This window comes from Neovison vison, chromosome 12 (assembly GCF_020171115.1).
Source record: "Neovison vison isolate M4711 chromosome 12, ASM_NN_V1, whole genome shotgun sequence".
Taxonomy (NCBI): Eukaryota; Metazoa; Chordata; class Mammalia; order Carnivora; family Mustelidae; genus Neogale; species Neogale vison.
In genome coordinates this window covers 40,638,539-40,662,397 of record NC_058102.1, presented here as the reverse complement: position 1 = coordinate 40,662,397, position 23,859 = coordinate 40,638,539, and the positions used below count along the sequence as shown (strand labels likewise).

Here is a 23,859-nt window from a genome sequence, read left to right as displayed (position 1 = left end):
CTCTCTCCTGTTTATGTTTTGAGACTTTTAAACTCCTGTAAATCCCCTAATTCTGCACTGTGCTAGGACTCTGCGACCTCTCTCTTGCTTGCTTCTGTTCTGCCCGACTTTCTTCTTGGGTGTGCCCTGACTCCACTTTGCTTGCCTGGGGTGACAGATGATCTCTTGACCCACCACTGTTTCATCTTTTAAGCATCACCTTTTCTGAATCCTCACCTCCTGCTGAAAGGAACACAAATAAATCTGATCAGATGTTATGGTTCAGGATCAGCAACAAAAACCACTGGACTGAAATCTTCTGGAAGGAAGCAGAATCAAATGACAGTTACTAAGCAGGGCTCAGAAACACAGAGAAAAGGTGTGGGAAATATAACAGTAGCCTGGGAGACACTGGCAAGCTTTCAAACCTGGAAGGAGTTTGGGCAAAGCATCAGCAATGGGTTTATGCCTGGGAAATCTCAGGATCTGACACCTGGCCAGAGGCTTGCTGTCACCTCAACCTTGCTTTCAAGTTTATTTCTTTCCCTGTTAAGGCAATTCAAGTGTCATTATTGCATTTTTTTTTCCTTTTATATCTATGCATACAGTATAAGGAGACAGCACTTAGCTGTTTGTGATAGGAAATATAAATGACCATTTTGAAAGTGTGCCAGACAGGATCTGCTGTAACTTTTCATTGTTACTGCTGCCATCTGTTGTTTTTCAGAGCTGGGATGTGGATTTCCTGGCAAATATCTAATTGTGAACTGTCTTTCACCCCCTTCTAGAGATCTTCACTCACTAAAGTGACTGTTTTAAGGAATGTTCTTTACCAAGACAGTGTTCTCAATGTTTTAAGATGGAGGAATCTGAAATGTTTTTATATTATCTATTTTAGATATCTCAGAGCAAAAATATTTCTTTATTGTTAAAAATATTTTTCTCTTAAAAATATTTTGGTGAGTTCTTTAACCTTAATGTAGGCTCTTTCAAGTAAGGTAACACAGAACAGGTTTGCATTTTCAACCTTGTTCACAGTTAGGTCTGCAGCTAAGTTGTTGAGCTTTATCTAAGCTCTTTTATTTCTACATAATGTTTCTCTTTCCACGCAACCTTGAAATTATAGTCATTTGGGTGCTTCTATTCTTCTGAAAGAAATAGCTAATGCCAAAAAGATTTCAAGTGATAAAGAAGGTTTTTGAGAGGGGAGACAATTTAGCTAAGGATTAATAGCTGTGATTGCTATTTATTAAGTAAAATGCCTGTGGCTAAATGTTCAGATATCGAAAAAGCCTGCGAATTCTCAAAAGGAAGAATTATACATTTTTCTCAATAAAGCAAAAGTCATATCTCTATACTATCATACTGCTTTCTATATTCTTAATATCTGCCATAATGAAACCATTCTATAAATATTTCATGTACTACTGAGTAAAACTATGCATGGTAATAATTTTTTAGAGTAACAGCTAATTTCAGTAATTTTGAGAAGGTTTTTGAAAGGCTTGAATTCTTAGTTAAATATATATTTTAAAGTTGTAGTCTGCCTTAAAGAAAAACCTCTGAACATCATTATAAAAGCTAAAGCAACATTGTATTACTAAAGAAATCACTAAATAGGTCAGTGGAACATACTCAATGATCATTAAAAATACCCTAATATGTGTCATATATTAAGGCTTGATAAGTGAATCATAATAATAAATAGAAAGAAATAATTACCAAAGTTTCTCACCTTACCACAAAAATGGAATATCAAAGAAGGGAAAGGAAGAGAAATCAAATTATATATCTAAAATTTCTTGGGAGAAGATATTATAGAAGCAAGATTGATGGAATTGGTTAAAATATTTTTGAAACGTATATATTAAAATGTCAAAAAATAGATAATCACTAATTAAAGTAAAAACCCAGAAATAGAGGGGAAAAATATTTGAAAGAATTTGTACATATAAAAATGTAATACAAATAACTTAAACTGTGAAAAAGACAGATGATTTATGGATTTAACAATAGCCAATAAACCTACAGAGCATTTAATCTCACAATTTAATCAATGTAGATTAAAACTAAACTGAGCAATTTTCAGATTACTGACAAAAACCATGTTACCTGAAACTACTAGGATTTTGTAGGGTTAACATAGGTATATGGCTGGCAAGAATAGAAAATGATGTGTTCTTCAGCAGTTACATTGCATCTGTAGTGTTTCAAATGTTTATATCCTGTGAATCACTAATTCCCTTTCTAGGAATTTATGCCAAGAAAATAATCTTGAATGTAACCTTTTATGTAAACATAAATGTACAAAGGTATTCGTTGAAGTCTTACTTAGAAGAGTAAGAAAATTACAAGTATATCATATTTCCTAAAACAGAAATGGTTAAATATATAATAATTTATATGATATCATTATGTCAGAAAGATTTTAAGGACATTCAAAATCATGAAAATGTCATATAAAATAAGTGATTAATGAATAACAGATACCAATATTATAATCAGCAAGGTCTCAGCCAGATTAATTGGTTTCTGTTCATACAGTGCATCTAGAAAATGAATGGATAGAAATCAGCAAAATGTTAGTGGTTGTTTCTTCTGAGTGGGATTGCAGATGATTCACTCTGTCTCTTTTATATCTGTTGGGACTGCCTAGTTTTACACAACAAGCACATACTGGCTTTGAAATTAATATAAGATATAAAATGATGCCAGTGGATCTTAATGATTCCTTGGGTTAACTTTCATGTCATACGTTATAGTCTCAGCTTATCACTAACAGAAACTTTTAAATAAACTTGTACCTATTCCAACCATATAACAGCATCATGAAAATGAACACTGGGAGAAGCTAGCAAAATTACAGTAAGCGTTATGCTAGTAATGTGTTTCTGCAAAGTAATTTTAAGTAAGATCATTTTATCTCTTGTGATTTCAGCTCATATTATAATAAAAACAAAAATAGATGTTTCTTATCTGCTTCAGATATCATTAAAACATACAAATCTGCCTGACTGCCTAAATTCATTTCACGCTAACATCCTTCATCCCATTTAACCACATCTACTTAGGGCTTTCTTTTGTAAAGAACAAGGGCTTTTCATTTTTCATTTATCTTACCTTATCTGATGCTACAATATAATAAATCTTCATTATTTGTTTTCTAGAGAAAAGAAAAGGGAACTAAAAGTTTAGTACCTTGAGTTTATTGATTGCTCTCCTTACCCAAAACCCACATGGTAGAAATGTAATCTCTATGAATGTTTCATAGGTAAATACATAGCATTTTGTACATACTAAAAATAATGAAAATAGAAAGGTTTTTACTTTATGTTTACATGAATTATCAATTTATCAAGAGTTATACACTTAAATTATGATACAGTAGACTATCAGTTTCCCATGGTATGTGAAACTAATGTTTCCAAGTGCAAACTGAATTTGGGATTAAAATTATATTTTGAATCCTACTGATGGATTCTTTACTTTTCTGAAAATACATTCATGCCTCTGGTGCTGGTAGAAAGTATAAAAGAGATCTAAAATCTTTTTTTCCCCCCTCTTTTACACATTGTAACTAATAAAAGAGAACTAAAAAAAGTCTCTACTCATAGAATGCTTCTGACACCAAATGTTTGGGGCTTTTCCCACAGCAATCAATTCTCTCACCCCAGCTGCCAGTCCTACAGTTGAATTCAACTCAAGTCTGGCACTATCTGGATGTGAACATCAGATCCCGTAAGTTAAGGCTTCAATCCCAAAAGACTTCCCCCACTTCAGATACCAATTGCAAGTCCAAGCTTCCTATATTTTTGACTTACTGGCTACAATGGGGGTTCCCACGACTCCTTCCACATTTGGTAATTTGCTAGGATGCCTCACAAAACTCAGGGTAGCAGCTATTTATATTCACTAGTTTGTTATAAAGAATATGACAAAAGATACTGAACATTATCTGAACAGCCAATAGTGGAGGTACATAGGGCAAAAATTAGAGAAGGAGTATAGAACTTCCATGCCCTCTCCCGGCACACGAGGCTCCCAACACCTCCATGTATTCACCATCTTGGAAACTCTCCAAAACTTGTAATTTATGAATTTTTATGGAAGCTTCATCACATAGGCATGATACATTATTAACTGAATATTCTGTCTCTCTCCCATCCCAGAGGACAGAGGTGTGGGATAAGTCGATAAATGATCTCATCTTACATAGTCACAAAGTAAGGCCTGAACTATAATTCATCTACTCATTCTACACTTAAATGTGCAAATGATTATGAATTGGGGTTAAAAAAAAATCAGTGAGCTATCTGCAGCCAACCAAAGTTTCCCTCATTAGAACAGAAGATAATACTATTACTCAGGAAATTCCAAGAGGCTCAGGAGCCCTATGTTAGGTACTGGGGTTGAAGACCAGATATTAGAACAAGAGATGATCCTGGTACCCTTATCACTCAAGAAATTACAAAAGTTTAGGAGCTCTATATCAGGAATCCAAGAAAGAGAGAAATAAATATATATTTATTATGATGTCACACCAACCAAGAACAAATTCTACCATTTTTACCTCCAAATATATCTTGTGAGTGCCTTCTTTTAAGTATTTCCCCGATCAGAAACAAGGTCACAATAGCCTCCTCGTTGAGCTTCTTGCTTCTACTCTTCCTTACCTCCAGTATATTCATAATACTAAAATACTTGTTAAAATATATATCCTAATGTCATTTAACTGCTTAAATCTATTTGATGTTTTTATTTTGCCTCTAAGGAGGTTGAGTTTCTCCACATTGTCTGTAAAATCCCTTAGGGGCTAGCCATGCCTACTTTTGCAATCTCAGAACTTCCCCATTTCCCCTTGCCTGCTGTACCTTGACTTCTGCTGTTTCTGGGTCTTTACATTTGTCTCCTCTTTCTTCAATGCTCTCTCCTCCACTTTCACAGATGGCCTTTCTTCAGCCTTCGCTTGTTTACATAATGCTTACTGAAAATTACCTCTTCAAAAATTACCTGCTCAAACTTAGCAGGTCCCTCTAACTGGTTTTTCCCTTTGATTTTTTTCCCTCACTTTTTCCCTTTGATTTTTTTTTTTTTTAGCCACAATTCAAAATTATTTGCCCACTGAAGGGTTAGGATGAGTGAATGAATCAGATGAAGGCTATAGATTGTTACTATGTGAGACTAGATCATTTATTGATTTATTTTGCAAATGTGGAGAAACTGTCATGGGCCAGATGCCAACCTGGGTACAGAGATTCCAAGAAACAAGCCACTCTCCTTGCCCTCAAACATTATCCTGTGGCTAAAATAGCTTTGTGAGCAGATAAACTGCAGTACAGTGGAAGCATGCTAGAGTAAAACACAGATGTGGAAGAATTAGTTTCCTTGGATTTCATGAGAGGATTCACAGGGAAAAAGACATTACAACTAGATTCTAAACTTGCTCCTAAACTCTGCTATTTTTGCATAATTAATGAACATTGGCAGGATGAAATACCTTTGAAGGTAAGACTCCTGGGTGGCTCAGGTTATGGTCCCAGAGTCTTAGGGTCAAGTCCCACATTGGGCTCCTTGCTTGATGGGGAGCCTGCTTCTCCCTCTGCCTGCTTTTCCCCTGCTTTTGCTCTCTATCTCTGACAAGTAAATGAAAGAAATCTTAAAAAAAAAAAAAAAAAAGAAAAAAAAAACACTTTCGGAAAGTATAAGCTAAAACTAAAACTAAAAAAAAAAAAAAAAAAATCCTGTAATTAATGACCATTTTATAATTTGAGGAGAATAAATATATTCCTTATGACCTGAACCAAAATCAAGGGTTGGACTGCTAATAACTGAGCCACCCAGGCTCTCCAAAAGAATATTTTTAACATAAAATTATAAAATTATTTTTAGCATGTTCTTGTTGTTATATACTTGGGTTTTTCCAATTCAGAAGTCTTTTTTTTCTTGATAATGAAATATTTTCCAGGGAAATGCTGAATAAATCTTTTTTGAAATACACTACATTGCTTTCTGTCAATGACCCTGAAGTAATATAGAATTTACACTTCAGTGGTTGCAATGCTCAAACTTGACAGGTAGTGCATTGTGTTTGCTGATAAACAAAGAAAGAAAGAAGATATGGCATAAGTCTAAGTGGTTTTGTGTTTATTTAGTTTTGAGAAGAAATTAGTTGGTTTAACATAATGGTGCCAAAGCACAAAGCCTAGATAGACCCCTGATTCTTCGTATTTTTTAAATTATTATTGCAGATGTCATGGTGTCTAAGTATATATATATATTTTAAAAGTGTCTGTCTCTTCTTTTGTGTATTATTTAAATTGCCATAAAGAACGAAAATACAAAACAAAGCTATCTTGGAATAGGGTGTTTTTTGAAGTGATGCTTTCATTTTGTTATGCAAATGTTGTCTACTTTTCCCTTAGAAAGAATGAGTGTATCCAGAACTTTCTACACAACATTCTCATAATTAGAATTGCATTAGGGTTAGAACACAGTACTTCTAGAGGAATCAGTAGTAATATGCATGTTCATTTAGATCATTAATGGAATATTTAATGAGCTATCAAATTGAGATTGAGGTTACTATTAGATGCCTGAAGTATCAGAATTATTTATTGAAAGAAAATGTGTTTTACTTGTTCATGTAGAAGTAGGACAGTTGACCAGGCAATATGAACCATTGTAGAGCCTGGCTGAGTACCTGCTGTATGAATTGCTACTACATGAAAAATGACTGTGTTGAAAAATAGCCTTTTCCTCCAGAATTGGTTTTAAATCTGCAAACTTATTTTACCTGTTCTTTAGTTAGGCGCATCTGGGCAGCTCAGTTGGTTGGGCATCTGACTCTTGATTTTGGCTCAGGTCATGATCTCAGGGTTGTGAGACTGAGACTGTGTTGGGCTCTGTGCTGGGCATGGAGTTTGCTTAAGATTCTCCTGCTTTCTCCGTTCTCCTGCTCTGTCTCTCTCTCTCTTTAAGAATAATAATAATAACAATAGAATAATAATAGTAATAATAATAATTTAATTAATATTTCAAAATTCTTCATTATAAAAAGGAAGAAAAAGCAGACCTTGAACATGTAATACATCTGTTTTCAAGCAGGTCTATTTCTGCTTGAATCCAGAGGTACATATGGGGGTCAGAGCTACAAATGCACGACCAGATAAATCAAATAGATCCTTAGCCCCATTGAGTTATTGAATATTTAAATACGCACTCTTAAAAGACATGCCCAAAAAAAAAAAAATCATTCTATTCTTGGAACAGTTAGTAATCTAGTGTATATCTAAATTGTCATTTGCCAACAGGCTAACTGGCTACATTTTTGGCTTTTAACTGAGTAATAATTTTTTCCCTATAGTTTTGAGTTTTGACATATGCCTCAAGCCATGTATGGCCACCATGAATCTTCACCTACTTCTGACCACTGGCCGTCACTGGTCATCCCACATATCTGTCGTTTCGTCTGTTCTAAAATGTCACACAAGCAGAATATAGGAGAATGTTCTTAACAGTTTTATTCATAGTATTTAAAAACTGGGAACAATCCAATGTGTAAATGCAATCTATGTGGATAAGATCCACAGATTTGTCATGTATTGAGCTGTCCTAGATTGTTGAGAAAAATTTAGGAGAGTAACAGATCTGTAACTTGGAAGAGAAAGAGAGTTGCCCTTTTATAAATAATATCATCAAGAATTCTTAGCACATCTTAATGAAATTAAAAATGAAAGGATGGAGAAAATATATTGATGAGGCTTGAGACCTCAGAGCTAATTATGTGAGTAAATTATCTTTTTTTTCAGTAAAAAAACCCTATTTTTATGAAGCTTTTTCAACTTAATTAAGTGTGCCATAATAAACAAGATTAATTGCATACTAGCCAGGGAGATTTCTGGTATCCACAAAAATCAAAGATGAAAGTCAAAATCACAGGATAGATTAGGAAGATAATGTTGTCATCAATCAAAATTTGTCCCTTTAAGTTTGTTTAGCAAAGAAATGTGTTGAACAAAATTTTCTCAAAATCTACATTTATTATGGGATTTGTTCTAACTTAACATTACTGAATAGAAGCAGCATTTTCCAAAGTAAAATCATTTCATTCATTTAACAAACATCTACTAGTCATCTCTTCAGCAGTAGACAACATGGAATGTACTGGGATTATAAAGATAAATCAAATACAATCCTGACTTTGGGTAAATCAGATTATGATCAAGAATATAGAAAGGCACAAAAAATGGATATATCAGGTGATAGATGCTACATTATAGTGATTAACATAGATTATTTTATCACTCCACAATATTCGTATTGAGAAATAATTCTTCAACTCTTCAAATAAGTGATGGAAGCTTTGCCATGCCATACATATTACACTCACCTCTAATTAAAACAGCTTACGATGTTATATTGTCATCTTTTGTTTAAATTTTTGTCTTCAACAATAAACACTGAGTTCTTCAAGTAGAGGGGTTATAATTTACTCATTGTTTAATGAAACGGAGTGGATACTTACTAATAACTTTTATGGAAGGAAGGACAAGCAGAGGCAGTGCATATATGGAAAAGGGTGGCCGAGTTATTTGTAGCTGAGAAGGATTTTTCAAGGATTAGTGATAACTAAGAATAGAGCCAGGAAGAGAGGAAAAAATACTCAGATTTTATGACAGAAAGATTAATAGGTAATGTCAGTAACTGAAAGCGAGAATAATTTTTAAGGAGAAATGATGGAATCTAGCAGAGTGATTTTGAGATGTTGAAAAGACATCCTAGACACACTGTCCAGTAGAAGACTGGAAATGCTTATTTGGTAGTCAGGAACAAGTCTGGTTAAAGATGTGAATCTAAATGTCAAAACCACAGAGGTGATATGGAAGTTATGGAAGACTAGGGAATTTCCAAGAAAGAATGTAAAAGGTGAGTTAAGATAAATTTCTAAATATTGGAATAAACCTAACTAAAGAGGTAAAGGATCTATACTTGAGGAACTATAGAACACTCATGAAAGAAATCGAAGAAGACACAAAAAGATGGAAGACCATTCCATGCTCTTGGATCGGAAGAATAAACATTGTTAAAATGTCTATACTGCCTAGAGCAATCTATACTTTTAATGCCATTCCGATCAAAATTCCACCGGCATTCTTCAAAGAGCTGGAGCAAATAATCCTAAAATTTGTATGGAATCAGAAGAGACCCCGAATCGCCAAGGAAATGTTGAAAAACAAAAATAAAGCTGGCGGCATCACCTTACCTGATTTCAAGCTTTATTACAAAGCTGTGATCACCAAGACAGCATGGTACTGGCATAAAAACAGACACATAGACCAGTGGAACAGAGTAGAGAGCCCAGATATGGACCCTCAACTCTATGGTCAATTAATCTTCGACAAAACAGGAAAAAATATACAGTGGAAAAAAGACAGTCTCTTCAATAAATGGTGCTGGGAAAACTGGACAGCTATATGTAGAAGAATGAAACTCGACCATTCTCTTACACCGTACACAAAGATCAACTCAAAATGGATAAAAGACCTCAACGTGAGACAGGAATCTATCAGAATCTTAGAGGAGAACATAGGCAGTAATCTCTTTGATATCAGCCACAGCAACTTCTTTCAAGATACGTCTCCAAAGGCAAAGGAAACAAAAGCGAAAATAAACTTCTGGGACTTCATCAAAATCAAAAGCTTCTGCACAGCAAAGGAAACAGTCAAAAAAACAAAGAGGCAACCCACGGAATGGGAGAAGATATTTGCAAATGACAGTACAGACAAAAGGTTGATATCCAGGATCTATAATGAACTCCTCAAACTCAACCCACACGAAACAGACAAACACATCAAAAAATGGGCAGAAGATATGAACAGACACTTCTCCAATCAAGACATACAAATGGCTATCAGACACATGAAAAAATGCTCATCATCATTAGCCCTCAGGGAGATTCAAATTAAAACCACATTGAGATATCACCTTACACCAGTTAGAATGGCCAAAATTAACAAAACAGGAAACAACATGTGTTGGAGAGGATGTGGAGAAAGGGGAACCCTCTTACACTGTTGGTGGGATTGCAAGTTGGTGCAGCCTCTTTGGAGAACAGTGTGGAGATTCCTCAAGAAATTAAAAATAGAGCTTCCCTACGACCCTGCAATTGCACTCCTGGGTATTTACCCCAAAGATACAGATGTCGTGAAAAGAAGGGCCATCTGTACCCCAATGTTTATAGCAGCAATGGCCACAGTCGCCAAACTATGGAAAGAACCAAGATGCCCTTCAATGGATGAATGGATAAGGAAGATGTGGTCCATATACACTATGGAGTATTATGCCTCCATCAGAAAGGACGAATATCCAACTTTTGTAGCAACATGGACGGGACTGGAAGAGATTATGCTGAGTGAAATCAGTCAAGCAGAGAGAGTCAATTATCATATGGTTTCACTCATTTGTGGAGCATAACCAATAGCATGGAGGACAAGGGGCATTAGAGAGTAGTAGGGAATTTGGGTAAATTGGAAGGGGAGGTGAACCATGAGAGAGTATGGACTCTGAAAAACAGTCTGAAGGGTTTGAAGTGGCGGGGGGGTGGGAGGTTGGGGTACCAGGTGGTGGGTATTATAGAGGGCACAGCTTGCATGGAGCACTGGGTGTGGTGAAAAAATAATGAATAATGTTTTTCTGAAAATAAATAAATTGGGGAAAAAAATTTTTAAATGTTAAAAAAAATAATAAATAAAAAAAAAATTTCTAAATATTGACGAATTCAAAGGAATCCCAAAGAAGAGGAAAAAGTAAAGGATTTGCAGGACTCTGTGAACTTTGCAAAGAACTTGAAGACTCATCATTGATATATTTCAAGAGAGAAGGGGTGAAAAGCTCAGAGGCAGGGGAGCATAATGCTAATCAAGCCATGGAACATAATTCCTGGGTTCAAATCCCAAGTCAATCATGTGCTCTTAGGCATGTCATTTAACCTACCTGAAACCACCTCCCTCCCTCTCTTCTTTCCTTCCTTCCTTCCTCCCTCCCCCCTCCTCTTTCTTTCCTTCTTTCTTTCTTTCTTTCTTTCTTTCTTTCTTTCTTTTTTAAGATTTTATTTATTTATTTGTCAGAGAGAGAGAGAGAGAGAGAGCACAAGTAGGGGGGAATGGCAGGCAGAGGGAGAAGCAGCGTCCTGCCTGATGTGCGACTCAGTTTCAGGATCCTAGGATCATGACATGAGCCAAAGACAGATGCTTAACTGACTGAGCCACCCAGGCACCCCCTACCTTAATCTTTGCAATGCCTGTCTCATAGATTTATTTGAGGATTATATAATATAAAGTAATTAGAAGAGTAGGACACACAGTAAGCACTCAATTCATGGATTTATTGTCCTTTGTAAAGGCAATTCCAGTATTAGGAGGAAGATTCTGGAATCCAGAGGAGAAGAGAGAAATAACACTATACTTTTAAAATTTGAGGAAAATTACATTTTTTGAAGTTTTTGTTTTAATTCCACTTAATATACAGTGTTACATTAGTTTCAGGTGTAGAATACATGATTCAACACTTCCACACATCACTTGGTGCTCATCAGAAGTGCCCTCGTTACTTCCCATCACCTGCTTCATGCATCCCACTATCTGCTTTCCCTCCGATAACCATCAGTTTGCTCCCTATAGTTAAAAGTCTGTTTCTTGGTTTGTCTCTCTCTACTCTCCCTCTCTTTTCCCCCTTTCCTCACTTGTTTTGTCTCTTCAAGTCCACGTATGGGTAAAATCATGCAGTACTTGTGTTTCTGTGACTTATTTTGCTTGGTGTAGGCTAGTTCTATGTTTAAGTCTTTAAGGAACCTCCATACTGTTTCCCACAGTGGCTGCACCAGTTTTCATTCCTACCAACAGAACATGAAGGTTCCTTTTTCTCTATATCCTTGCGAACACTTGTTGTTTCTTGTGTTGTTGATTTTAGCCATTCTAACAGGTATGAGGTAATATGTCATTGTGGTTTTGATTTGCATTTCCCTGATGATAAGTGATGATGAGCATCTTTTTATGTGTCTGTTGGCCATCTGCACGTCGTCTTTGGAGAAATGTCTTTTCTTCTGCCCATTTTTCATTGGATTATGCTATCAGGAGCTAATATCACAAACAAAATATACAGCTAGGGAAGGATCATCATTAACACTGTTTGCTATAAATTCAAATTTTATTTTCTTCTTGATAGTTGCATTTCTTATTGGTTTCATGTGTGATCTCAACATATCACTGTTGTTTTGAATTTATGACACACCTCATAAAACACACATACCAGAGGAGGAAAACTAGCAGTTCACCACTGTTCCTCTGTGGTTTGCTTATGCTTTCATTATGGATATTCTCCTAATGCAGACATTGTTTTTAAAGACACTTATCCATTTTATGAAACTTAACTTTTGTCTGTATCTAATATAGGTATCCTATGGGTGTGAATTTGTTTAACAGAGCACAGGTAAGCAGCAGGACAGCACAGCAGACTGAGAACCAGCCAGTAAATGAGGGAACTGGGTCCCACCCCTTTGAACTGCAGAGATGCCATTCTCATTCAAGTTACCCTGTTTATCCTACGTTACTTCCACATCATCTGACACATTGACTCAATGAGAGTGCACACATTAGCCTGCACATGAATATTAATATAGCCTATTTTGTTTTTTTTTTTCTTTAGATTAAAAACAAATATATTCAGAATTTCAAATATTTTTTTCTTATGTCCCAATGGATTGCCTTGTTCATCCTGTGAGGCGAGTGCATTCTATTTCAGAATCTATGGCTTTGGTAAAGAAACGTCTCTGAAGAAGGGAAGTGACAGGGCCAGATGTGAATTTTTGTGATCATTTTGATCATTGACCCAAATTTAGCAATGAAGTTGTATTGAGAAAGACCACAGGCAGGAAGGCCAAATAAGAGGTTATTGTTTATTGATTGCAGGCCAGAAACTGTGAGGTATGGCAGGAGTGATGATATGATAGAAATGAAACTCGAAGTTCAAGTGTTGGTGAATCCTTAGTAGTTGCTATGGTAGGAGAAAGAATGTGGAATGACTTACTGATTCCTAACTGAAGCACAGTTGTTGGGTGTGTGTGTGTGTGTGTGTGTTTTGTTTTTTAAACTCTTAGAACAAAAACTGAATTCTTACATGCTATGTTGCTTTTTCCAGGGGGAAAATCATTGGTGGTTTTATTCTTTCCTGATACCATGGCGTATTTGTTTTAGTGTTTTCATTCATTCTATAGATACTCTCCTGGAGCCTGGATCTGTACTAAACAGTGGTTCTTTGCAAATATCAGATAAGGTTATCCTCAGGCCTACTTTCAATTTCTTTTGTAATATGATTCTCCTAAAATGGAAAGTCAATAATTTTTCATCATGAGATTAAAAAAGTGAGGATTATCTTCCTGATACATGATAAATGTTATATGGAAATATAGGTGACGTCCCTCAAGCCTCCTGTGTGTAGCTCATTGCTGCTGTGTGTCTTGCCTTTAGCTGGGATGACAGCAGCTCTGTGAGCAGTGGTCTCAGTGACACCCTTGATAATATCAGCACGGACGACTTGAACACCACATCCTCGGTCAGCTCTTACTCCAACATCACAGTCCCCTCCAGGAAGAACACACAGGTGAGTTGCCTGCCTTCTTTCTCCAGTGCTTCTCCCAGGTTTACTCCCCAAACCGTTTCATCTGAGATTAAAATATAGCATGACCTTTGAATCTGATATAATCGTATAAACAGAAGTAACTTGTGTTTATGTGTTTTTTTCCTATTGATTACAGGCCAACCCAGAAAGACTTACTGTTCCATATCTCTTTTTATAATATTGATATTTTTAACCCTAAAAATTATTTTAATAGCCCATTTTTAGATAGTTCTTGATTAATTTTATATTGATCTCTGAAATAAATCACTACATCTCTTGAGAATGGTAAATCAAGAGTGGATATTAGATAATTAAGTTTTATCTTGTCCTCCTTTCCCTTGTTAAATTTGACATAGAAAATTCCTTCCTCTCTGGAGTATTTAATTTGGGGTTTTCTGCACATATTTATTCTGACATTCTCTAATATGTGCAAGTAAGAATTACGTGGCCAAAATTAATGAAACTTAAATGAAGACAGAGATAAAAATAGGAGTCTTTGGAATTCTTTTGAAATATAAATCAGTGCTTTTTTTTTTTTTTTAACCAGTTATCTGAAGGTACATTCCAGGGCCTATTCACACTTTATAGATTTTCCTGCCCAAAGTTTCTTGTAATATTTTCCCCATAGCTGAAGACAGATTCCGAGAAACGTTCTACGACAGATGAGACATGGGATACTACCGAGGAGCTGAAAAAACCAGAGGAGGACTTAGACAGCCATGGGGATGGCACTGGCAAGTGGAAAGGTGTTTCCTCAGGACTTCCTGAAGACCCCGAGAAGACAGCACAGAAAGCCTCCCTGTCCATCTCCCAGACAGGTTCCTGGAGAAGGGGCATGTCTGCCCAAGGAGGAGCGTCCTCTAGGCAGAAAGCTGGAACGAGTGCACTCAAGACCCCGGGTAGGCTTGTCACTTCACAGCTGTTATGCAAAAATGTTTTAATTTACGGTTTCCATTCCATCTTTGTTCACGTTAATACGAGCTTTATTTTTAATTAAATCATATTCTTCTCTGTATAGTTATTCTTTTCCATGTAAATTTCACATACTTTACCATAGAAGTCCACATGAATATAACAATCTAGGCATTCTTGAGGGAGCACCATTATAATTTGGGGCTATTGAGTGTCTTTATTCTGTCATAGTCATTTCTGTTCATGCGGAAATAAAAGAAGTCGGCTTAATAAAAATAAGATTGCTTTCCTTCTGCCTTCCTTATGAAAGTTTGGACTATTTATGTTAAATATGCCACTAAATTTCACTATCACCACTGAGAGGCAAGAGCAATCACACTAATGTGATGGGTTGGACGGCTGGAGATTTGAAACACCATTTGTGAATTATACTTTAAGAAAGAAGAGAGTGAAAGACTTCTGCCAAATTGTACTCTCTCCTTTTTTTTTTTTTTTTAAGATTTTTTTCCCTATTTTAAAAATGGTGCCTAATTTTAAATAGTGCCACGGGAGGTATTGTTGTACCAGAGGACTCTAAGTAGAAGCGTCTTCCAGATATTCAAATGAATTCTTTTTCTAGCACTTAGCTTGATAAGATTAAGTGCCATCCTGATAAAGGAAGAGAGTTGTGAGATATAAGACAGTAACAAATTGCAAAAATATGTGTTTTCATTTTATCTCCTTCATCACTCGTCACATTTCCTCGAAGAGCCGTATTTTTATAGCTTTGTAGGCAATCCTCTTGATATGTTAAAGCTTGTACCTATTGAGATCTAAATAAATAGATAGAAACTGAAGTAATTTAAGATGTATTCACATTTTTACATGTCTTTACAGAAAGGTTACTGTGTTCATCAAAATGCACATGCATGTATATTTGTGTATTTCTCATTAATTAGGGAAAACGGATGATGCCAAAGCTTCAGAGAAAGGCAAAACTCCCCTAAAAGGGTCATCTCTACAGAGGTCTCCTTCAGACGCAGGAAAAAGCAGCGGAGATGAGGGGAAAAAGCCCCCGTCGGGCATTGGAAGATCAGCTGCTCCCAGCTCTTTTGGATTTAAGAAACCAAGCGGAGTAGGGTCATCTACTATGATCACAAGCAGTGGGGCAACAATAACAAGCGGGTCAGCCACCCTGGGTAAAATTCCCAAATCTGCTGCCATTGGTGGGAAGTCAAATGCAGGGAGAAAAACCAGTCTGGACGGTTCCCAGAATCAGGAAGATGGTGTGCTGCATGTGGGCTCCAAGACCTCCCTCCAGTACCGTAGTTTGCCTCGCCCTTCCAAATCCAGCACCAGCGGCATCCCTGGCAGAGGCGGCCACAGGTCCAGCACCAGCAGCATCGATTCCAACGTCAGCAGCAAGTCAGCTGGTGCCTCCACCTCGAAACTCAGAGAACCCACTAAGATTGGGTCAGGGCGCTCGAGCCCCGTTACTGTCAACCAGACAGACAAGGAGAAGGAAAAAGTAGCAGTCTCAGATTCAGAGAGTGTTTCTTTGTCAGGTTCCCCCAAATCCAGCCCTACCTCTGCCAGTGCCTGTGGGACACAAGGGCTCAGGCAGCCAGGATCTAAGTATCCTGACATTGCCTCACCTACGTTTCGAAGGTAAGAATGTGTAAAATGACGCTGGGAAAATAGAAAATGCTATACTGTAGGATTCACGGGAACTGTTTAATAAATATAAATAATCCGCGTGTGTCCTAAATCCTGTATCCTAAACGTGTGTGTGTGCATGCACACACACACACACACACACATTTAGGATATACATGTATATCCTAAATGTATGTTCTAAAGTTCATATATCTTAGATTCTTTTAGTTTCTGAGTGCAGAGAGTTTTAAAGAGCTGACCTTATAAATAGCTAGGGGAAAAAATGGTGTTCATTTTGAGAAATGCTCAAACTTCTCAGTCCCACTATCCATCGAATATTAGCAACACAAACAGCATTTATAAGAAACTTAAAAATAGAAGGCAATACCGAGGGGTAGTAATAAAATAATCACTTGTAAAATTTCCATAGATTTCCATCTCTCCTTTTCACAATTAAAAATAAAATAAAATAGGTCTTCATGACTATTGGTATTCATTTCCAGTGTTTATGATCTTGCTGGCTCTTAATGAGTCAATGATCATGAATGTAGATGAAACTGTTTTCCTTGTAAGAGATTAGATTGGAAAATGGTGTAGCACCATATCTTAACATATGAATGAAAATCAAGGTATATCATGGACAGAATTTGAAAACAGCTGGATGTTTCATATAGGGTTTCAACTCTGGGGTGGGTGAGGATTTGTAGCTTCATCAGCTTTCTTGGATAGGACTCTGATGAGCAGTATAACTTGGTTTCTGTAGAGGGACTATCTTTAGTACTGAATGTGTGGACTATGATTGTTTCAAATACTAATATATTTTAAGTGGCAAGAAAATACATAGCATTAAAGACTTGGGACAAATGGTTAAACCTCTCTGGTTCTGTTTTCTTGTTTATGAAATGATAGAGTACTATTTAGAGTCCACTATATGTTAAGTATTTTAAATGTTTGTTTTTATTACAATGAATAAACCAAGAACCTTGATAACTGGGAAATAAAGGGTCTTGGAATATTTACATTTCAAGCAATCTCAGATACGTGATTGTTTGAAAACCTAGATGTTATATGCCTCAGTAGAAATACTAATTCTGAAAAACTGGCTTTTTGAAATGTTGATTCTCATTGGAAAGAATAATGACTTGTAGTGGGAGTAATTATTTCTGTTGTTTAAATAAAAGCCAATAGTGCCCTCCAGTGGCCCATTACCTATGAAACAATTTCTCATATTCGTCATAAAATATTTTTCACTATAGGAAATACAGATTTCATTGCAACTTAATTAGTTAGTAATCATTACGCCATTACTTCATATCACTTTATTTCCATATTTACATAAATTTGATTATATCATCTGCTCCATTTACAAAACTAAAATGTTTTCTGAACTGAACTCCAACATCTAAGTTAGCACCAACTATGTTTCAAATCACTATTATAAATATATACTTGAATAGCCCTGGCAACGGACATAAAACCTCTGGTCTCTCTTGAGGAAAATACACACAAACCAACATGTTGCCAACAGTGTCCAATCACATTTCTAACCGACTGCCGTCACTCAGGCCACCAGATAAGTAACATAACCTCCAAACCTTGCCTTAAGCACTCCTTTTAGTTTCTAAATAAACTGTTACAGTGAAAAAAAGAAAGAAAGAAAGAAAAGAAAAAAAAAAAAAAAACAATTTAAGTGTTACCTACCGAATGCGTAGAAGTTGTTTCATTATAATGGTTCTGTAAATAGGTAACAGCAAGTGTGCTCAAACTCTTTAATTTTCTCGAAAGAATCTCATAATCACTTAACCTGTGAAAGCCAAGGATTTTCATGTTTGATCTACTTTTATTTTGCCCCTTTCCTCCCCACCCCCTGGGTGGCAGCCCAGTACCAACTTACACTTATGGTGATATGAGAGATTTTTTGGCACGAGATTAAGAAGTTCGAGCTTATAAAGTTCATTAACATAGAGACAGGAAGTGCTTGGCAGCTCAGGCGCCAAAGCACACTTGGCTCTGTGTACTGTAACCCTAGATATTTAATGTGGATATTAGTGTCTCGGAACAACTGAAGTTGTTATTTGTTTTTCTTTTAGGTTGTTTGGTGCCAAGGCAGGTGGCAAATCTGCCTCTGCACCTAATACTGAGGGTGTGAAATCCTCCTCAGTAATGCCCAGTCCTAGTACCACATTAGCGCGGCAAGGCAGTCTGGAGTCACCGTCGTCTGGTACGGGCAGCATGGGCAGTGCTGGTGGGCTGAGTGGCAGCAGCAGCCCTCTCTTCAATAAACCCTCAGACTTAACTACAGATGTTATAAGCTTAAGTCACTCGTTGGCTTCCAGCCCAGCATCGGTCCACTCTTTCACCTCAGGTGGTCTCGTGTGGGCTGCCAATCTGAGCAGTTCCTCTGCTGGCAGCAAGGACACTCCAAGTTACCAGTCCATGACTAGCCTCCATACGAGCTCTGAGTCTATTGACCTCCCCCTCAGCCATCATGGCTCCCTGTCTGGACTGACCACAGGCACTCACGAGGTGCAGAGCCTGCTCATGAGAACGGGTAGTGTGAGATCTACTCTCTCAGAAAGGTGAGCTTTCCTAGAGGCATTGATGAAGTCTTCCCCTCCTTCCTCCCCACGCTGTGCCTACCCTCCTCCCCCACCAAATTTCCTTGATGTCAGTGGGAATGCCACTCTGTGAAGGAATATAAAATTAAAGGGATAGAAGATAAAGGAGGCTGGGCCTTTTGTTTGCTCTTACTACCAAGTTCGTAGAAGGAAAAAAAAAAAAGCCAAGAAGAATAGGGTAATTGTATAATTAAGTTTCTTAATATGAATGCATACATATGTACCAAACAGGCAATTTGAATGAAATTCGAAGCATATGTTTATGTATTAAATGATGTCTTCTCAAGACATGTTAATGATTTGGCCTAAGCTCCAAGACAACATAGCTCCTTATGATAATTTGAGCATTTTTAAAGACTGTATTTAAATGGATTCTACAATTGGGCTCTGAGCAATATGTTAAGTTTGCTTTATTAGTGCTCGTATAGGAAAAGAGCAAAAAGATCACTGGGGAATCGTAGTTGAGTTGGAAAAAAAGCCAATTGTCAGATATGAATTCTTAGAGAAAATTAATAACACCAGTAATATTTTTAATAAGCCTCTTGAAAATAAATCATTTTATAAAGTGTTTCCCATTGGTTTAAGCAGTTTTTTTTTTTAAATTTACAATGAGAAACATAAAGAGGCATTCTTTACTAAATATACTTACCAGAAAATGTCACTGTTAACCAAAATGTCTTTAGATTCTCTCACCCCAAAAATCCTTTCTCAGGTATTTTGGTGCTGACTTCTTCCTCCTGGAAAATGTCCTGAATTGCCTCTTTTCGTAGATAAACTTAATGTAATTTGTTTCTTGACAAACCTAAAGCTTTTAAAAATGCTGTTGGCCACATATCTTAGTTGTGTTGTTTGTGAAAGCACTACCAGCCACTGGAAATGCCCAATATGGTTCCCTAAGCTTTTGTTCAGTCTGTTACTGAGGATGACCTATCACCCCTTTTCCAGACTTCCAGCCTTAATTCCCGATTCATTTTTTAAAACATTGACTAAAGGTCTTACCTAGACTCTTACCACATGGCACTAGTTGTCCCTCAATCTAAAATTTCCCACTGTTCTTCCATTTCTCTTGCCTTTGTGAAATGTAAAACATGGCTTCCCTCCCACTGTACCTCTTGGTGTCCTCATGGACACGGACAGCCATGTCCATGAGACATCCCCTGATAAGAGAATTATTTATATTCTCTAAATTCTTTCTAAACATTTATGCTTGATAGTTCTATGGTAGGCTGCTGATTATAAAATAATGTTTTTCTTCATCAACAAAAAACTGGGCCAAGAGACACAAGACAAACACAGGGGGATAGAGACTAAACTGTAGCCATTTGCATCTGTGTCCTTTCTAGTTTTGTCATTATAGATAGCATATGTAAAGATCAACTATATACATGAAAACAAGTACTGTTTCATTTAAGTTTCTAGCTCAGAAATTAGGCTTCCTCCAGCATCTTGGATTTAAGTTTCCATGCTTTAAGGTAAATGGGCACTTTCGTATGACATTTTTAAGACTTGTAACAAGAAAATCAAATTGTATTGAAAATCTGTTAACAACCTATAGTTTTAACGAATGCATCTTTGATTGTATACTGATAATGCGAGGAAGCCAAGTAACAATTTCATAAGCACATGCAAAGAGGTCATTATTTATTAACCCAAGTCACCTTCCAAATTACTAATTTTTTAAATCACCAATATTGCTGTATTAAGCTGACCACTTAGCCATCAACCTATTTCTCTCGCCTTCAGATATTAAAAAATCAGGCATTGGTGGTTCAGTGGTAGAATTCTTGCCTGTCAGGTATCAAAAAACCAGAAAAGTAGACAACTGTTTGTAACCAAGTAAACTTCAAATCAAACCAGAGAATAAATTGAGTTTTATAGATACAAATGTAATGTTAGTATTTTACTTTTATCTGTATTTTAGCAGAAGCCAAGATACATTTTCATTTACAAATACACTGACAAATATGTAGTCACAAATTTCCTTTAAGTAAATCTTCTTGTTGTTGATCAGTTTTTGAAATAGACCAGCTTTACAAATGGAAGTGTTCCAGTATTAAAAATAACCAGATAAACAATTTTTCTAAAATAAAGCTTAGGCTAATTTTAAATAAATTCATATTTTGCCCTTGATTCTTAGTGCAATGTATTGATGAATAGTAAAGTATGAAAAATAAAATAACTTTCCTAGGTATAATATATGATATAAATATTAATTAATTCCTCCCAGAATATTATTGGTTTGAAATAATTTTTAATATGAGAGGTTGTACTTTTTCTTGGGAACAAATTTGCAGGTAATAGCAATTTATTCTAATCTTTAAGGTTACATTTGAGAAAGTTTAAGATCTATTGAAGAGAAAATAAGATCATCTGAGAGATCCAGTCTTAATTAGAATTAAGCAGCCAGCTAAGGAAACCAAAGAGCCACACCTGACAGAAAATGTGCTAATGTGTAAATATCGCAAACAAAGTATTTAGAGTGATATGATAGAGATGTGTAAAAGTTCAGGATTTACCTATCTACAATTTCAAAATATTTTACTGATATATTCATATCTTAATATTATTGGATCAGTAGTTTTTCATAAAGCTTTTCACTTGGTTCAAATTCCTTTTTCATTAAAATGTCATAAAATAATAAATAATCACAAAAAATTCTTCAATAATTTTCCCTCCAGCTGCTCCAAATCATGGGTGGCCCCTGAGCCATAACCAGTTCCCAGTTACTCTGTTTAGTTTGTTTTGCTTTTTGTAACCTAACCAAACTTTTTTTTTTCTTACCTAATCAAACTTTAAAAATAATCTAAAGTAGTAATAAACTTTACACATTGCTAGCTTGTTTGGAAATACCAGCTCAAGGAGCCCTGCAGAGCTTCTGTTGGCTTGGAACAGACTGGGCCTGACCTCCTCAGACTGTTGGCTAAAATCCCCCCTCTCCCTCGTTGTTGCCACTGCCTGCGGGTTCTTGCAGGCATAGGAGCTTGTGACCTTTCAGGGTGTGTGGAAAGTGTCTACATTATAAAATGATTAGTATCCGGATTCAATCAGATATTTCTAAAGTTTGAAAAAACTTATATTGGCAAATTTAAATGTTTTTTTTTAATTTTTCTTTCATTAAATTCTCTGTGTGATATAAATACGTGCACTTTAGACAGTTGATAATTTTGGCAAACAGTGCCTATTTTCAATCTCCTTTGGAAGGTCAAGCTTTAATAAATCTGCACGCGTGAAAAAGATAACCTTTAAAGTGTTTCCTGACCATATTAATGCTTTAGTTTGACCATAGTTCCTATTTATAGGTTTTTCACATTTGTTCAGTCTGATTCCTTTTTGTTTGCTTATGCACACCATGAAAAAACCTTATGTAGTCAAAATGTATACTAGAACTGGTGTCTGCATAACAGGATATTTACCTTATGTGGACATTCCCAATAAATAAAGTCATTTAATGTCTTTGGTTGCTTTCTACTGCAGTGCTAAATAATGGAGTACACATAGAAGAAAACATTTTAGCTTTGATTTTGAGTGATTAATTTTCAAATTGATGTGTTTGCATTTGTGTTATATCATCCCCATTTTGCATATCCTGTGTATTTATTTTGATCATTGGAGGTTCTACTGTAAGAGAGCTATCATTCCTCAAATTCAAATTAATTTTATTCTTTGGTTATTCACATGCCAGAAATTGTAACAGAAACCCCTAGACTTGTCCCACTTAGCTGTTGACACCCTCTTCTATTTTTAGAGAGGCCATTTCTCATTTTCTCCAGACACAACCTTTCATCCCTTTCTATGGCCAGTTGAGAATTCTTTAAAATAGAGCCTGATAAAACTTAGAGCCTTTAAATACCTAACTTCGAATTTCCAAAAGATGGCATAGATTAATTCTATTAAATATTTAAATAAATGGTGCCAGAAACATTACATTTCAAGCAATATTTATTATATTTTTCTTCTCTTCTATACAAATGGATAGATCTGTCTTTATTTTTATTAAAAATAATATAAATACAAAAATTAAGTATTAAGGTATTTTATATCTCCTCTGCCCATTAGAAGTTGTCACTTTAACTTAGGGAGAACAGATCTATCTGATTTCTACCTATGATTCTCTTGCTTTTGAAATCACAGTGGAAGTCTAGTCAGTTGCACACGGAAGCAAAAACCACCATAGCGGTAGGTAAACAGAACCTACAGGGGAATTATGTCAACAAATGACTTAGTCTACCTGCTCATAATCCTGTCACTAAATTATCATCGAACATGTTAAAACAGTAGACCTCTGGTCACCTTTGGTTGGCCTTTTCCAGTAAGTTAAGCATGAAATATGTGTGACAAAAATTTTATTTTGTGAAGTTTAGAGAACCGTTTTTGTTGGATGTGTAATTTGGAGGTTTTGTTTGCATTATGTCCTTAGGGGTTTTCTTTGTTTTAACAGCATGCAGCTTGACAGAAATACACTACCCAAAAAGGGACTAAGGTAGATATTTCTCTCAGCCCCATTGCTGCCTTTGTCTGTTGTTACGTAAACTTTGTGTGCTGTCTCTCTCCCTCTTTCTTTCTTTGTTTGCGATGAGGTATCTGCCATTGAGGATGGCATCAATTTTAATCCTAATGTTTTCTCTGGCCTGAGGAGTTGATGAGATAAGCCTCTGGTTAGAGATACCGGTAGAGGTCAAGACCACGTAAATTAAATCCAGTCTAATGTCATTATTTGGGGAGCAGCAATTTTTGGTAAATTTCAGAACTCACTTCTATAAATTAAAATAAAATTAACTTCCCTAACGTTTGCATCTTGGAGGCATATGCTTGCAAAACCTCGACCCATATAGTCTACAGATGTGGCCAGTTAATGTTGAAAGGTTGAAGGATGCTCTAATTTGAATCAAAGAAAATACATTTTCATCATCAGAGGACAAATACTATAATTAAGGTATGAATTTTTAAAGAATCCTTTTGGTAAAAACTCCGGAGTTTTCATTTCGGTTTTTCAGGAGTGCTAGTCCATTTAGATAGTGAATTAGTCTAGGATAACGTAATA

The 23,859-nt window shown here is 36.0% G+C and overlaps 1 protein-coding gene across 7 annotated transcripts in view; it reads left to right on the top strand.

The window, feature by feature from the left end:
* Positions 1-23,859, top strand: part of NAV3 (neuron navigator 3) — a 611,692-nt gene that overhangs the window by 503,208 nt on the left and 84,625 nt on the right. For 4 of the 7 annotated variants that reach the window (XM_044228605.1, XM_044228601.1, XM_044228600.1 and 1 more), the window contains 5 exons: positions 13,503-13,635; positions 14,282-14,552; positions 15,504-16,212; positions 18,291-18,779; positions 23,257-23,298. In XM_044228605.1, the coding sequence (XP_044084540.1) occupies positions 13,503-13,635; positions 14,282-14,552; positions 15,504-16,212; positions 18,291-18,779; positions 23,257-23,298 (1,644 nt within the window). The remainder of the gene's footprint in view (positions 1-13,502; positions 13,636-14,281; positions 14,553-15,503; positions 16,213-18,290; positions 18,780-23,256; positions 23,299-23,859) is intronic. The other 3 variants (XM_044228604.1, XM_044228602.1, XM_044228606.1) reach the window with 2 other exon arrangements.